Genomic DNA, 17,829 nt, shown 5'->3' with positions numbered 1-17,829 from the left:
ATATAAATAGAAATAGTCCTCGGTTAACGATAGCAACCAGGATCGGAATTTCTGTCGTTAAGTGACACAGTTGAAAGCACAATGTGCTAAACTGCACAGTTTAGCAACGGCACTTCCAGTTGCAGGCATTAAATGAATCCCGCAATGTGATTTGAGTGCAATGTCAAATGATCATCGTTTGTGACCATCTGCGGGCTTTCCCATTGACTGCTTGTCAAAAGCTGGCAGTGAAGTCCGCCAGGCTTCTCCATGGCCATGAGGGCACTGCAACATTGTGATTGTGAACTGGGCTCCAAATTGCCAATTGCAATGACGTGACTACAGGGACACTGCAACAACCAGAATTTCAAGGATTGGTCCTAAAAGCCATTTGTTCATTGTTTGTAAGCTAAAATGATCCCCGAGTAAGTATTTGTTAAGTGAGGACTACCAGTACGTCATAATCCACTGTTCTGACCTAGGCTACCCAAGAGCATGAAGCAAACTCCTTGTCCCGACAAAAAAACTTTTTATGAATTCACTGTGAATTCTGCTCATTCACATCCAGCAAAGTCTTTCAAGGGAGGATTTACAGTCACAGACCTTATCTGGCTTGGAGAACTGCCAGGCCGAGATCTGCAAAACTTGGCAAGCAGTCGAAACCAATTAAGTGAACTAATAGCCTCCTGCAAATTCCATTCCCCTTTTGCTCCTCTTTTATTTTCTCTGGGAGGGGCCATTCATGTCCACCTGTAGCCTTACTCCCAAGTCGACCCCTGTTCTTTAGCTGTTCCCTTTGTCTGGCAACTTGCGCATGCGCACACTGGGAACAGGCTCCAGCTGTTCTTCTGCCCCACTGATGTCTGACTCCGAAGGCAGCTGATAACTCTCAGATAGCCCTGGCTCCCTCTCTGCTTCTGACACAGAGCCCTCATCAGAGCCTTCCCCAGACTCCAGGCCCATCTTCCTCCCCAACCTCCTCACTGTGCAAATCTGCTGCCAGCTTCACTGGATCCACAGGATCCACTTAATTAAAGGCATAATCACAAAATGTAAATTGGAAAGTAAGGATCATATTAGTTTGCTGAAGTCAATACCTCCTGCATTTTCATTGCAACAAGACAAGTGTTTCACTATATTCCTTGTATCTTATGGGCATGTCTTTAAAAAAAAGTTTACTGTAAAACTTATCTGTTCTTCCTAGAAATTTCTGAAGACTAGGTGTGAAGTAAGGTTCATGAGCATCTCTGTAAAAATTGCAATGAAAATCACAAAATCACAATTTAAAGCAAAAGTTTTAACCTTTGCAGAATCCCATGGGCATATATGCTTAAAATACAATTTTACAACCACAAATGAATCCAAAGTTTCCATCGCTCAGCAAAGTGAGTTGTAAAGTGAGTTTCCCCCCCCCCCCTTTTACGATTTTTTTTGCCACCGTTGTCAAGCAAATCACTGCAGTGATAAATGACTCATGCGGTCGTTAAGCAAATCTGGTTTCCCCATTAACTTTGTCGCCAGAAAATGGCTGGGAAGGTCACAAATGGTGATCACACGATCCTAGGACACTGCAACTGTTTAAGTACATGCCAGTTGCCAAGTGTCTGGATTTTGATCACGTGACCATGGGGGCGCTTCAACAGTTGTAACTCTGAAAAACGATCCTGTCACTTTTTTTCAGTGCTTTTTTTAGGCACTGAATGAATGGTTGTAAGTCGAAGACTACCTGTATTATGTTTGCCAACTTAAAGGACTGAGGGTAAAATGTGGTAGCTAGCATGATTTTTTTTTTCTTCAATTAGAATTTAGAATAATAGAGTTGGAAGGGACCTTGAAGGTCTTCTAGTCCAACCCCCTGCTTAGACAGGAAACCGTATACCAGGGGTGTCAAACTCAATTTCATGAAGGGCCACATCAGGGCTGTGGTTGACTTCGAGGTGTGTGTGTGACCGACTGAGTAGGTGTGGCCAGCTTGATGCTATTCGCTGGGCGTGGCCCAGTGGTGGGATTCAAATAATTTAACAACCGGTTCTCTGCCCTAATGATTTCTTCCAACAACCAGTTCACCAAACTACTTAGAAAGTTACCAACCGGTTCTCCCGAAGTGGTGCGAACTGGCTGAATCCCACCACTGGCGTGGTCAACTGGGTGGGCATGGCCAGCTTGACGCCACTCCCCAAACTGCTGGCATGTTTCTTATTCACATTGGGTAGCCCGGGCTGAACCCACATTGGCTGGCCCCTTATGTTTTCTGGGACAACCCCATGGGCCAGATCCAGTGACATCACGGGCCAGATCCAGGCCTTGAGTTTGACACCCCTGGTTTGACCATTTACAAGTATTTCTGGAGCTCAGTGATAAAGGAACCCTTTGAACGTGGTGTTTCTAATTTCTTCAGAACTCAGTTTTTTGGGCTATCCTGCAAATCTCTCTCTTTTTTTTTTATTCTGGTACATCACTTTGACATTTGGGTCAAGGAGAAAAATAGGACAGATGTTTTTTAAAAGTTTCTTTTTTTACCTTCCGCGTTGCGCCAAAGAGTAAAACCGCCAAGAAAGAGGAGTTGTAATTACAAACATTTTTATTTTCAGACCCCAAACGGCACTGCTTTCATCTGATTTACTTGTTGGGGAGCCCCAGATCAGGGAGGCAAATCTCAAAATCCAATTACCGCAATCTTAATATAATCTTAATTGCTGTAATCTATTTTATTGTAAAGTCAGATAAATGTGCAGTGTAATAACTGCTTAAGTGCAGGGGGTGTTTTGGTCTCCGTCCCATTAAATTATAGTCGAGTGAAGTTACCCGAGTTATTCCAGCCAAACCACCAAATATATTTGACATCCAACACCCAAAACTCGGGCAATATTTTAACAAGAGCGAAACCATTTTGCCAATGCACCTGAGCCTTTTTTTTAATGCATCCAGTAGTACTTGTTTTTTTCCAGTAGTGAGTTGCTGTTTCAGCCCTTTGAATCTCTCTTTTTTTTTAAAATCATTTTGGGTTTTTTTTAACACATTTCCTATGCATTAGCCAGCGGCTGTTATGAAATAAATATCCTTAATTAAACACGAGGTTTTTTTTAAAAAAGGTGTATGTACCGTATTTTTCGGAGTATAAGACGTACTTTTCCCCCCGAAAAAGAGGATAAAAATCTGGGTACGTCTTATACACCGACTTCAGCATTTTTGGCCTCCTGGAACCCCATCCCCTTTGCAAAAATGGTGGTGCATAGCCTTTGGGAGGCTTCCTGAGTGCTTCTGGAGGCTGGGGAGGGCAAAAATGAAAGAAAAACAGGCCGTTTTTGCTGGTTTCCCCCCCCAGCCCCCAGGAGCATTCTACAAGCCTCCCAAAGCTTCTGCATACCCCACTCCACCCCCTTTTTGTTTTTGTTTTTTTTGCAAAAAATGAAGTGTGCAGAGGGTTTTGGAGGCCTGCAGAGTGCAAAAATGTTTTTTTTTTTTAATTTACCTCTTCAAAATCATGGTGCGTCTTATACTCCGGTGCGTTTTATTGTCCAAAAAATACATTATATTGTGCGGTTGTTGTTTTTTTCTCTTCTTAGAATTGGGAATATAGAGAATTTGCCCAATGGCACTGCATTTGTTTTTTGTTTTTTTTTTCATTTCTAATTTCTAAAAGAACTTTACTCCTCAATTTAAAACCTTTTGTTTAGTGACGGAAGTTACTAAGCGGCAGTGAAAAAAGTGGCATGGGCATTTTTCAGACCATTACAGTATCCCTGTGGTTACGTGATCAAAATTCAGATGCTTGGCAAACTGACTCTTTTATTATCTTTTAATTTATATTTTTTTAGTTTATAGTATAAAATATAAAAATACAAAAACAAACAGTAGGAAAAATAGGGGAGGGAAAAGGGAAGGGGCAAGTGCAGAAAAGAAGGGAAAAAGAAAGAAAAGGTGTTGACTTCCAACTCCCTTTGGTGCAGTAAAATAAGATAGATTTCAAGTAGCACCTCCAATGAAAGAAGACTCCAAGGCTTGAAGTTCCTCAAAGTTCCAATTTATTAGAGATGTCATATTGGCACATCTGGGAAAACCCGAATCTGAAAGCTTCCAGGTTTTCCCCACCCAAATGAAAGTCCAAGCCCCTGCCCAGCACCCACATGTCCATCACATGGCCCAATCAAAGCACCATTCCAACTGGAGATGCCTCCCAGTCACACCCCTCCAGGTGCAGAGCAAGACGTCCTTGACTCTCTGAGAAAGGGATGTTAGTAATAGCAATAGCAGTTAGACTTATATACCGCTTCATAGGGCTTTCAGCCCTCTCTAAGCGGTTTACAGAGTCAGCATATTGCCCCCAACAACAATCTGGGTCCTCATTTTACCCACCTCGGAAGGATGGAAGGCTGAGTCAACCCTGAGCCGGTGAGATTTGAACAGCCGAACTGCAGAACTGCAGTCAGCTAAAGTAGCCTGCAGTGCTGCATTTAACCACTGCGCCACCTCGGCTCATGTTGTTATGACTATATATATATATATATCCCCCATACTCCATATAGCCACCATTTTCCCACAGCATTGAATATGGCAGGCTGGAAGGCCCAAGGCAAAAGATGGCTTCCAGGCCTGACAATAGTAATATCAGACCTCAACTTTTTACTTTTACATAGTAGCCATTTCAAAGTTTCATTTTTCCCCTCCTCGTGCACAAAGTCCAGAAGCGGTTTCCAAGTAGAAATAAAATTACTTACATTTTTTCCCCCTTTTATCAAAACCTCTGCTAACTTCACCAACTTTAGCAGGCGTTCGCCCATTGTAGAAATCGAAGTGTCCTTTAATTTTTGTGTGTAAATTAATCTCGCTGCCGTCAACATACATAACCGTGAACCTATGGCACGCGGAGCCATATTTGCCGCCTCGCCAGCCCTCCACTCCAGCGCACATGTGCGTGCTGGCCAGCTGATTTCCGAAGGGCCGGGGGGGTTCCACCACAAAACCGCGCTCGACTAAACCGCGCCCGACTAAACCGCGTCGCTGACGTCATCAACAGGGCGACAACAGCGTGGAGACGGGGGCACGCTGTAAACCCTAAACCTAAAATTAACCCCTAAACCTAACCCCCCTAAACCTAACCCCCCTAACCTAATCCTAACCCTAACCCTTAACCTAACCCTAAACCTAACCCTAACCCTTAACCTAACCCTAAACCTAACCCTAAAGCTAACTTAACCTAACCTAACCCTTACCTTAAGTTGAATCGGCTTGCTTTCAAAGTGCTATTTAAAGCGCCTTTCTTTCTCCACCCTGGCTGTTGTCGCCCTGTTGATGACGTCAGCGACGCGGTTTAATCGGGCGCGGCTTAGTTGAGCGCGGTTTTGACGGGCCGGGGGAGGACGTGTTCGTCCTCCCCAGGCTTCAGGGAAGCCTCCAGAGCCTAGAGAGCGTGGAAAACAGGCCCAACGGCTCCCCTTTGGCCTGTTTTTCACTCTCCCCAGGCGAAAAGCCTTTCATCGGAAAGCCTTTGGAGACTGGAGAGGGCAAAAATCCCACCCCCACGCTGGGATCACTCACATGCGCGGGGGAGGGGTTGCTTGTGCATGCGCAGGTGGGGATCGATCGTGCATGCGCAGGTGTGTGGGCACGCATGCATGCAATAGTGCGCGCACACAATTTTGACACACTTTTAGAAAAAAGGTTAGCCATCACTGATATATAACATGAAAGTTCCAATTTTTTTCTTCAAATCTTTTTCCATTAAACCCAAAAGAAAACATTTCTGTTTTTATCTTAATATTCACTTTAAGATTCTTCTGTATTAGAATATGAATCCTACTCCATTATTATTTTTATTATAGTTATTATTATAATAATATATTATAATATTATGTATTATGAATATATTATAATATTATTATAATATATTATAATTATTATTATCACACGTCCAGCCAGCTGACTTATATGTATGACAGTTCCAGTTTTCCGGGTCACATGATCCTCTTTTGTGGTTCCACCACAAATGCGCGAATGACAAAAGCGCGCCTGACTAAACTGCGCCGACAAAACCGCACGGACAAAACCGCGCGACGAATGACCGCTGAAGCGCGCCGACAACAGTGCGCTGACAGAAGCGCGCTGTAACCTAACCCTAAACCTTACCTTAACTTAAATCGCGCTTCTGTCGGCGCGCTGTTGTCGGCGCGCTTTTGACATCGCGGTTTTAGCGCCTCGGTTTTGTCGGCGCGCTTTTGACATTCGCGGTTTTGTCGGGTCACGCTCTTTTGCAACCTTTTGACAAAGTCAGTGGGGAAGCCAGATTCACTTAACAACTGTGTCCTTATCTTAACAACCGTCATGATTCATTTAACAAACTCTGGCAAGAAAACTCACTTAACAATTGCCTCATCTAGCAACAGAAATCTCGGGCTCAATTGTGGTCGTAAGTCGAGGACTACCTGGAATTGTGGGCATAAGGGCAAGCCATCTGAGGCTGCAGATGCTGAGTTCCAACGGACCTTGAACCCACCCTGCCACAGTCCTGAGAAGGGAACACAGATAGTCCTCGACTTGCGACCATAGTGTAGCCTGCCCATTATGGTCGCAAGTTATGACGGTTGCAAAGCGAGTCACCCATGCGTCTGACCCAATTTTACCATCTCTGTTGCGACATGTCAAATGAATGCCACTGTCCTAAAGTGGACCCATTGTTCACTGTCAGCGGTTTCACCGAAAACCAGAAATAAATGCCGCTTTATAACAAAACCATCATAAAATATAGTCGTGACCATGGGCCGCTGAAAATGGCTGTAAACGCAAGTCTGTTGCCAAGCAACCCACATGCAGTCACATGACCATGGGGCGGGGGGAAGTGACTGTCACAACTTTGGAAATGGATTGTTAAGAATCCCCAAGGGAGATCCGTCATAAATTTGAAGCGGTCCTAAATCAAGGACTACCTGCACCATGAAGGCACCTCAGAAGATGGAGGCAGCAACTGATGGGCTTGCTGGTTTCTTTTTTGGATTGCAATTGTTGATTCCATCACTTTTGATAGATGTTGCTTCCGTACTGTGCAACCCAAACGCCACTCTGTCATTCTGTTTCCATGTAGACAATGGTTGGCTATCCAGAAATTGAGGAGTAAAATCCGGAAGAAAGTGGATACCAAGGCCAGTAAAGGAAGGAAAATCCGGTGAGTAGAAAGAGGCACACCGTTTTTCTGTTCTCTTAACTTCTGGATTCTGCCACTCCCTTATATGAAAAAACTAAGCATAATTCTGTTACAAACCATTCTCTTTAGTTCTTTAATTATTGTTTTTTTTTCTCTGAACGTTAGTGTTCCTTCCATAAAAAGCATGAAGCAAAGTTGGTCTTTTATTCACACGACTGTGAATTCCTTTCATTCACAGTCAGCAAGGCTTGGCAAACAGTCTTTCCGAGGAATATTTATCAACACGAACCTTATCTCACTTTGAGATCTTCCAGATAACAAGTTCCCAAATGCAGGGCAAGGCAACATTTGGCACAGAGTCTCTTATAGTCACAAAGAGAACTTTCCACTCTTGACACGACCGAAGGAATGAATTGTTTCCTGCAAAAGCCCCCTCCCCATTTGCTCCTTTTTTGTTTCCTATGGGAGGGGCCAATCACCTGCAAGGTGTGGCTGTCAGCATTCCAAGTATCATGCAGAATTAAATCAGATTCCAAGGCAAAATGATCCTTAAAGTTCCAATTTTATAAGTCAGACATCTTGGCACATCTGTGGAATCCAGATTCTGGAGGTTACCTAGGATTCCCACCCAGTTGACAGTTCATGATCTTGTCCCCACACCCACAAATCCATCACATGGTCCAATCTTCTTCTTCCACGCTGGCATCTCCACCCAGCTGGTTCCAGTCAGGTGCAGAGGTGCGGAGACAAAAGATGACCTTGGGCTTCTAGAAAAGAATGACAACAACACATTCCACAATTCTACTCCTTCCTATTCCCCCCTCCCAACTACTACACTAATGAAACAGCAAAATGAAATAAGAGAGAGTGTGGCTGGCCAAAGATCCTAAAAGGGATATAACTGCAGGCCTGACAGTGGCTTTACTCCCATGTGGACCCTCCTTTCTGAGTTGTTCTTGTCTTCTGGCAGCTGGGAATATGCGCACACTGGGAACAGGCTCCAGCTGTTCCTCTGCCTCACTGCTGTCTAGCTCCCTCTCTGCCTCCGACGCAGAGCCCTCGTCCGAGCTTTCCTCAGCCCCCAGGACTGGCCCATGTTCCTCCCCAAGTGGGCTTCAACTACCAGAATTCTTCAGCCAGGCATGCTGACGCATGCCACATATGCTGGCGCAACGGCCCTCGGCAGCTCTCAGCTATTTCAACCTTCCGGAGAGTTTTCTTCCGCCCTCCCCGGGCTTCAGGAAAGACTAGGGAATTCTGGGAGTTGAAGTCCACAAGTTGCCAAATCTGAAGACCCCTGAAATAAACAATGAAATATTTCAATTTTTGCTGGGGTTCCTCATGCTTGGAGAGATTAACACCAAGATCAGGTTTTCTGTAGACATTTTACCTCAGGTTTCAGCAAAACGACCTCCAGCACAACCATCCACATTGTTAATCTTTGTGTGGGATGCATCGTTCCAAACCATCAGTTCAAAACTTTCAAAACAACCCCCCCCCCAAAATCCAGCCCCTCCTCCACCAGATCCCTCCCCTCCCCCCCAAAAAACCCTCACAGAATTCAAGTGCCACAAGGCAGCCTCTACTTCTGGACTCATGTGAGGGTACTGATCTGGTTGATCCTGGAGAACCACAATAATATGTATAAGGCAGTGTTTTTCAACCTTTTTTGTGCAAAGGCACACTTTTTTCATGAAAAAAATCACGAGGCACACTACCATTAGAAAATGTTAAAAAAAATTAACTCTGTGCCTATATTGACTATAGGCAGGTGTTTTTCCCACGGCACACCTTACATTATGTCACGGCACACTAGTGTGCCACGGCACAGTGGTTGAAAAACACTGGTATAAGGAACCTTTCATTACCCAACTACTTTTCCAAGTATTTTTCGCAGTATAAGACATACCTTTTTTCCTCTTTTAAAAAAAGGCTGAAAATCTGGGTGCATCTTATACACAGAATACAGCATTTTTTTTGCCTCCTGAAGCCCCTCCCCCTTCACCAAAATGGCCGTGCATACCCTTATGGAAGCTTTCAGAGAGCTCCTGGGGGCTGGGGAGGGCAGAAATGAGCCACAAATGAGTCATTTTTTGCTTGTTTTGGCCCCACCCCACCCCCCCCAGGCATTCTCTGCAAGCCCCCTCCCCAAGGCTATTCATGCCTTTAAAAAAAACAACCGCCCGTTTTCATGAAAAACAGGCTGTTATGGGAGGTTTGCAGAGTGCAAAATCTTTTTCCCCCCTTTTGTAAAGCTCTTTAACTGATTGATGAGAATTACATTGATCAGGTGCTGTGCCAACAGAAACACCTACCTATCTACTGTATTTCTCTATTTTTCTCTCTCTATCCCTCTACCTACCTACCTCCCTATCTAGCTACCTACACACACTCGCTCTCCCTACCTACCTACTGTATTTCTCTCTCTCTATTTCTCTTTATCCCTTTATCTACCTACCTACCTAACTACACTCTCTCTCTCCCTACCTATCTACTCTGTCTCTTTCTCTCTCTCTATCCCTCTACCTACCTACACACTCTCTCTCTCCATACCTACCTACTGTATTTCTCTCTCTCTCTCTCTATTTCCCCCCTCTCTCCTTTTATCTACCTACCTACCTAACTACTCTCCCTCCCTCCCTATCTACTGTATTTCTTTCTTTCTATTTCTTTCTATCTATCCCTCTACCTACCTACCTACTCTCTCTCTCTCCCTACCTATCTGCTGTATTTCTCTCTCTCTCTTTCTATTTCTGTTCTCTATCCTACCTACCTACCTACACTCTATCGCTCTCTATTTCTTTCTCTCTCTCTCTCTCTCTCTCTCTCTCTCCCTCTCTCTCTCCCTCTCCCTCTCTCCCTTTATCTACCTACCTACCTACCTACCTACCTACCTAACTAACTAACTAACTAACTACTTTCTCTCTCCCTACCTACCTACTGTATTTCTCTCTCTTTCTTATCCCTCTATCTACCTACCTACTTTTTTTTTAAATTTGCCTCTTTAAAATCTTGGTGCGTCTTATACTCCGAAAAATACAGTAGGTAGCACCACCAGTGTTAAAAGGGATTTGAGTTTGCAAATTGAAGTTGTTGTAGGTAAGTAGGTAAAAGCTGAAAGCGCATCGAGGACCCTAGAGTCCTCCTCCTCTTCCTCCTCCTCCCTGCAAACCCCACTCCCTTCTAGCACTGATGATGTTCCCAAGTTGGGTCATGAAATATCTGCAAGAAAACCACCCAGCTCATAGAGCACCAAAGACCTCACAGTCCTCCTCCTCCTCCAAACCTCTTCCCTCCTAGCACTGATGATGTAACCTAGCTGGGTCATGAAACATCTGCAAGAAGACAACCAAGCTCTGATAGCACCAAGGACCACATGGTCCTCCTCCTCCTTTCCATAAATCCCACTCCCTTCTAGCCCTGATGATATTACTTAGTTGGCTCATGAAACCTCTGTCAGAAAACAGCCATGCTCAGAAAGCACCCAGGAGCCCCACAGTTCAACTCAGAGCTACAAAAACCTTCTCTTCCACAAAGCCCCTGTCTTAAAGCCCCCTTTTTCCTTGGGATGGGTGAAGCTTTTCTATCAGAACATCTCTCTTAACGCCTTCTCTTTCCCTTTCCTTCCCCTCGTCCCCCACCCACCCACCCCGGCCTTCCAGGTATCATGTCCACAGCAAGCTGTTGAGCTTCATGGCGCCCATTGACCACTGCACGATGAATGATGACGCCAGGTGAGTAAGCAGTTAATTACGCTTTCTGGAAGGGCTTTTGTGACAGCCTGATATTGACCTGTTCTTCAGCCTGTCACCGTCTCGGGTTCTTTTATATCGGCCAGCCATTTGTCACAGGCTAGGCCACCCCCTTTTTCCAGGCCGAGCCGGCTGCTTGCGCTTCCCACACTCCCGGCACCCCCGCCGCCAAATTGCACACAACGCTTTTTCCACAGTTCAGCCCAGCCGGTGCCCTTGGTATTTGCCGCTTCAGTGCTTCAGGGAGAGCTGAGCTTGTGAGCACGCCTGGGCTTTTAATTTCCCTTTTTCTTCCTCCTTCCAGCCCTGGGGGGGAGGGGAGGGGGCTAAGGATGGCAGCGTTGTCGCGCCTTTTGTGACATCTTAAAAAAAAGAGATTTACAAGGATGTAAGCGCGGGCCCCTCAAAACGCACCCGTCCAATTATTCCCGTTTAAAAGTTGCCACTGGATTCTTCCTCCCTTCTTTTCTTCTGCTGGAACAGATGTTTCTTGTGGTGATCCCTCTGGAATTAGATTATTTGAGGGGGGTGTCTTTTTTGGGGGGGGGGAGAGACAGGATATTGTTGCAAGTTCAAGATAAACATATGCGACTCTTGTGGGCTTAGTGCGTTTAATCAAAGGCATAAAATGGATTCTAGTTCCGTGAAAGCTCTGGGCACGGTGAATTTATTAGGTTTTAAGGTGCCATAAGACACTTTGCGAAAGATCAGACAATAATTTATTGGCTTAAGAGCGTTTTTTTCTCTCTCTCTCTCTCTCTCCCCTCCCTCTCCTCCCTCTCTCTGTCCTCTCTCCTCCCCCTTCTCTCCTTTCATCACTCCCTTCCTCTCTCTCCTCCCCTCCTCCCTCCCCCCTCTCCTCTCTCTTTCTCTCCTCTCATTCCCCCTCCCCCCTCTCTCCCTTCCTCTCTCCTCCCCCTCTCCTCCCTCCCTTCCTCTGTCTCTCTCCTCTCCCTCTCTTTCTCTCCTCTCATTCCCCCTCCCCCCTCTCTCCCTTCCTCTCTCCTCCCTCTCTCCCCCTCTCTTCTTCCTCCCTTCCTCTCTCCTCCCTCTCTCTTTCTCTCCTCATTCCCCTCTCTCTCCCTTCCTCTCTCCTCCCCCTCTCCTCCCTCCCTTCTTCTGTCTCTCTCCTTCCCCTCTCTTTCTCTTCTCTCATTCCCCCTTCCTCTCTCCTCCCCCTCTCTCCCTCTCTTCTCCCTCCCTTCCTCTCTCTCCTCCCCCTCTCTTTCTCTCTCATTCCCACTCCCCTCTCTACCTCCCTTCTTCTCTCCTCGCTCTCTCTCCTTCTCTCCTCCCCCCCGCTTGTGCACTCTCCCCCTATCCCCTCCCTCTCTTTCTCCCTCTCTCCACTCCTTCCCCTTCCTCTCTCACTCTCTGCCTCTCCCCTCCCTCCCCTCTGTCTTCCTTCTTCCCCCTCATTCCCTTCCTCTCTCTCTCTTCACTCTCCCTTCCCCTCCCCTCCTCCTCTTCCCCCGCTCGTGCTCTCTCTCCTCCCTCTCCTTCCCCCTCTCTCCACTCCTTCCCCCTCCTCTCACTCTCTGCCTCTCCCCTCCCTCCCCTCTGTCTCCTCTCTCTCTCTCCCTTCCTCTCCGCCCCCTTTCTCCTCCCCTCTCTCTCCCTTCCTCCCCTCTCTCTCTTCCCCTCCTCTCTCCTCCCCCTCTCTCTTCTCTTTCTCTCCATTCCTCCACCTCTCTCTTCCCCTTCCTCTCCCCTCCCCCTTCCTCTCTCCTCCTCTCTCTCCCTTCTTCTCTCTCTCCTCCCTCCCCCTCTCTCCTTCTCTCTCTCTCTCCTCCCCACTCTCTTCTCTGTTTGGTGAACTATCAAATAATAAAAGCAGTTCTTCATGAAGTCTTCCATTAACTACATTTCCTTGTTTTAGCCAACCCAAGAAACTTTGTTTAATGGTGTTTGAAACAAACCACTGTTTTTAGCAACTCCTAACAGTGACTCGGGCCTCATTTGAATATGGCTGTTGTGTTTTCAGCAGACTAACACAGCTGCTCGTCGGGGAGATTTTAAATTAAAAATAAAAATCAGCAAGGCTAAATAATGCTGGTTGCTAAACATGCACTGATCTTTTGCTTCATGATAACAATTGTGAGATCTATAGTCAGTGCTGTTGATGTCTACAATGCATGTGAAGACAACTGTCCAATTTAAAATTCTAGTTTATACCTTCCCATTCCCATGCGTTTGCGTGTGTGCGTGTGTGTGTGTGTGTTTGTTGTAATGCAAAGCTCATATATGCATGAAGGAGGGAACAGTAATAATAATAACACCGCTTTCTTTAGCGGCAGTGGAAGGTAATTTCATTGTTTGCAAGTGTGAATTACTAGATTGAAAATGCAAATACACATTTCACAGTGGTGTGATCATGCACTCAGCCTTTTGCTCCGTTAGTTTGGAGGCTTCACCCCAAAACAAATAAAAGTCTTGTACAGCGGGGAGCGCTGCATGTTTATAGTGTGAAAAATCAGAAAAACAGAGTTGTACCTACTGCCTATAAAATAAATTAATTGTACGGAGATGGCTGACAACACCGAATTCCAACTAAAGAAGGAGAACCAGATAATCTTCAGATGTAGGAGCAATCCATCTGGGACCGGAGTCCTTTGTTGGAAAACAGTCACTCATGAATGGTTCTCCCATTCTCCCAGCACAGATTTTAAACCAGAGATTGTCCCCAGAGAGTGAAACGTGGAGAAGCCGAAAAACCTATATGGGGTTAATGAACCATCTAAGCCAGGGTGTCAAACTCGATTTCATTGAGGGCTGCATCAGGGTTGTGTTTGACCTTGGGGGGGGGGGGCAGAATGGGTATGGCCAGCTCGATGTCACTCATGTCAGGCGCCCCTGTGGTGGCCCAAGCCCTCTGCCAGTGAAAATGGGCTCCCGAGCTCTGTTTCTGGCTGCGACGGTCTCCTGCAATCCTCTGCCAGTGAAAATGGAGCTCGGGAGGGTCGCATGGACAGTCCCTCACTGTTTCCAGGGTGACCCCCGCGGGCCAGATCTAACTACCCCGTGGGGGCCACCCTGGAAACAGTGAGGGACTAGTCATGTGGTCCTCCCGAACTCTGTTTTCACTGGCAGAGGATTGCAGGAGCCAGTCGTAGCCGGAAACAGAGCTGGGTCAGATCCGGCCCGCGGGCCTTGAGTTTGACACCCTTGATCTAAGCCATGATATAAATTAGACTGTTGTCCAGGGAAAGACCACCAAGCCAAACCTTTATTGCTTAATGGTGTCTTTGAGGTAGATAACTATTCTAATAGCAAAAAGCACTCTAAACACTGCTTCTCGAACCAGGCCAGTTTAAGATGGGTAGACTTCATTTCCCAGAATTCCTCAGCCATGCTGAATTCTGGGAGTAGAAGTCCACCATTCTTAAAGCATTCTGGGTGGGGTATTCTGGACGTCCAACACCTCTTAAAGTTGCTCAGGTTGACAAACACTGTTGAGCATTATATAGAACCAGCTGGATAGATGTGCTCTGCTACGAAACTATAGCAATAGCAATAGCAGTTAGACTTATATACCGCTTCATAGGGCTTTCAGCCCTCTCTAAGCGGTTTACAGAGTCAGCATATCACCCCCACAGTCTGGGTCCTCATTTTACCCACCTCGGAAGGATGGAAGGCTGAGTCAACCTTGAGCCGGTGAGATTAGAACCGCTGAACTGCAGATAACAGTCAGCTGAAGTGGCCTGCAGTACTGCACCCTAACTACTGCGCCACCTCAGAAACTATGTGATCGGGCTTGATAAATCGACACTTACAGCTTGAAAATTAATGAGTAGTTACGATCAGCCTCTCCGTTCCCCTTCTCTCCCTCACTCTAACTCCTTAGCATCAGAGTGTTTTTCAGGTGGGGAGGGGGAGTAGAATGTATAAACTTCCAGCCCGCAGGCCGGATGAGTCACGTGCTGGCTATGCCCACGCCCAAGTGGCAGTTGGAACAGAGTTCTTTTCAGATGGGGAGGGGGAGTAGAACGTCTAACTCCTTAGCATCAGAGTGTGTTAATAATAATATAAGAAATACTAATGATCTGATGATCATTTTGAAAAATCCTTTCTTCAAGTCGATAGCCCTCTTTACCCACTCAGTCCTCCAAGAAAGAGAGCTGGAGAGAAGGAGCAGCTAAAGGAGGAAAAGTTCCTCTATGGTGAAATATGTCCTGCAACACTTGATTGGCTGCAGTACTTCAGCCACACCTTTTCCTAGTGATGTAATGAAGACTTGCCAGTGTTTCCCTTTGCCAGGGCTCCTGATTTTGCAGGTTTCCTGGAAGAAATAATTAGAATATGTATTTCCCAAAGAGTTTACAATTTCAGTTTTTCCAGCACAATCCACCAACTCTGGTTACTAATAAATGTTAATAAGAATAATATGTTATGTTGCTGCTCTCCCCCCTCCCCCCCAATTGGAGTTATGGTTTAAAGCAACAGTCACCAACTGGTGGTCCATGAAAAAGTTTTGGTGGTTCACAGAAAAATTATTTGCATTTTTTATATTGCAATAAAACTACACTCCCTGGGCTGGGTACGTGCAATGAACACTTGTGTTGCTGCAGAGAATTTCCCGCTTCGGGGTCTTTTTATGTGGGTGAGAGGGGGGCAAAAATTCCAACTTGGGGTCTGCTTCAGCCTCCTGGTATGGGGCTTTGGTTGAAGGCTGGAGGGAATCGCCACTGGTGGCAAAGAGCCAGAGGGCCTCGTTCCAGTGGGACTGCCTCATGGCCTGGAATTGGCTGACCATCTCAACCTGCTGAGCCTCCAGGCGCCGGTACCTGGCCTTGCACTCCCGCAGGTCTTCCCTCTGCTTGGAAAAACTATGCTTGTAGTCCTCAGTGAGGTGTTTCTGCTGAGCCTCCTTCTCGGTCAGATCCAGTTTGAACTGAGCTGTTTTGTCAACTCTTTCTCATGGAGGCTGCTTAGCTCCAACAACTGCTTCCTCTTGGGGCCCTAAGGAGCCTGGGCGGGGAGGCGAGGAATGGCTGGCAAGGGAGGGGTGAGTAGAGGCTGGCGAGGTGCCCCTCAACGTGAATGACATTGAGTTGACCACGCCCAACCAGTCACATGACCACCTAGCCATGCCCACCCAGCTGGTCATTAGGAAGATCATATTAGTAGTCCGCGGGATTTAAAATTATGGATTTAGTGAACCCTGAGGTCCAAAAGGTTGGTGACCCCTGGTTTAAAGGGCAAAAGATACAAAAGGCATTTAAATGGGAGAAGCTGTAACAACCAAAAACAGCGGAGATAAAAAAAAGCCAATGTAGTGATGAAGCACGGAGATACAATCACTCCTCAGCTGCCTGAGGGGTCAAAATCACTTTAACCTGGGACTTTAAAGCAGGCTGGGCCTCACAGGTGAGAATTCAGAAGTCTTTCTCCCCCCCCCCCCCCCACAAGCCCCGGATGAGGAGAGTGGCACGCTGGCTTCTGGATGCTGCTTTATATATTTAAAAAAGGGCGGAGGAGCTCTTGAATGGCCTTAGTTTGCAGCTGTTTTAAATCATGGCTGGGCAGAAGTCAGTTCTGGATCTAGGGGACTGGAGACTAAAACCTATGAAGAACGGTTGCAGGAACTGGGTATGTCTAGTTTAATGGAAAGAAGGACTAGGGGAGACTTGATAGCAGTCTTCCAATATCTCAGGGGTTGCCACAAAGAAGAGGGAGTCAAGCTGTTCTCCAAGGCACCTGAAGGCAGGACAAGAAGCAATGGGTGGAAACTAATCAGGGAGAGAAGCAACCTAGAATTAAGGAGAAATTTCCTGACATTAAGAACAATTAATCAGTAGAACAACTTGCCTCCAGAAGTTGTGGCTGCTCCAACCCTGGAAGTTTTTAGGAAGATGTTGGACAACCATTTGTCTGAAGTGGTGCAGGGTTTCCTGCCTAAGCAGGGGGTTGGACTAGAAGACCTCCAAGGTCTCTTCCAACTCTGTTATTCTATTCTAGCCTCAGATTTGCTAGGTGAGATGCAGGAAGCTGGTGTGTGTGTGTGTGTGTGTGTCTGAATCCTCACAGCTTATCAATCATGCCAACGGAAATGACCCTCTTGTGCTCCGAATTCTGCTTTCCCATTTAAGGTTGGGGATCATGAATGTACCCTGAAGGGCCGAGATAGAGAGGGCTCATGGGCAGAATCCGTGGCAGGAGAAGGATTTTAGCTACACCACCCACTGACGGAGCACGGTGGTGCCAATTGAGGTGGTCCCATTTTTAAAGTGGGCGATTCTCCATTGTTTCTCTCTGGTTCTTTCACTGTAAAGCAGAGGTGTCCAAGCTTGGCAGCTTTAAGACTTGTGGACTTCAACTCCCAGAATTCCCCAGCTAGCCATGATTGCAATGAAATTTGATTTTAATGTATGCTGATTAGTGTACATTCAAAGTGACAATGAAGTTATTGTTCTGTTCTATTCTATTCCATTCCATTCTCAATAAATATTCTATTCTACTCTACTCCATTCCATATTCTATTCCATTTATTCCATTCCATTCCATATATTCTATTCTACTCTACTCCACTCCATATTTTCTATTCTATTCCATTCCATTCTCAATAAATCTATTCTATTCTACACTACTCCATTCCATATTCTATTCTATTCTATTCCATTCCATATATTCTATTCTACTCTACTCTACTCCACTCCATATTTTCTATTCTATTCTATTCCATTCCATTCCATTCTCAATAAATATTCTCTCTCTCTCCCTCTTTCTCTTTTTCTCTTTTTATTCTTTCTCTCTATCCCCACTCCCCCTTTCTTCGTCTCTTTTTTCTGTATCCCTCTTTTTAGTCTCTCCCTCTCTCTTTTCTCTTTTTATTCTTTCTCTCCCCCACTCCCTCTTTCTTTGTCTCTTTTTCTCTGTATTTCTCTTTTTATTCTCTCTCTCACCCCCCCTTTAGTAAAAATCCAGCCATAACGTTTGCCAAACCCCTTGTTTCATTAGCGT

The 17,829-nt window shown here is 45.9% G+C and overlaps 1 protein-coding gene across 2 annotated transcripts in view; it reads left to right on the top strand.

Moving 5' to 3' along the window:
• Positions 1-17,829, top strand: part of AATF (apoptosis antagonizing transcription factor) — a 112,766-nt gene that overhangs the window by 77,575 nt on the left and 17,362 nt on the right. Inside the window, exons 10-11 of one of the 2 annotated variants that reach the window (XM_032216582.1) lie at positions 7,058-7,138; positions 10,780-10,851. In XM_032216582.1, coding sequence (XP_032072473.1) covers positions 7,058-7,138; positions 10,780-10,851 — 153 coding nt within the window. Of the gene's footprint in view, positions 1-7,057; positions 7,139-10,779; positions 10,856-17,829 lie in introns of those variants that run through there. The other variant, XM_032216583.1, reaches the window with a different exon arrangement.

The sequence above is a fragment of the Thamnophis elegans genome, chromosome 4 (genome assembly GCF_009769535.1).
Source record: "Thamnophis elegans isolate rThaEle1 chromosome 4, rThaEle1.pri, whole genome shotgun sequence".
Taxonomy (NCBI): Eukaryota; Metazoa; Chordata; class Lepidosauria; order Squamata; family Colubridae; genus Thamnophis; species Thamnophis elegans.
Note: the sequence above shows the minus strand (reverse complement) of the source record. Positions and strands in the feature narration are given on the sequence as shown.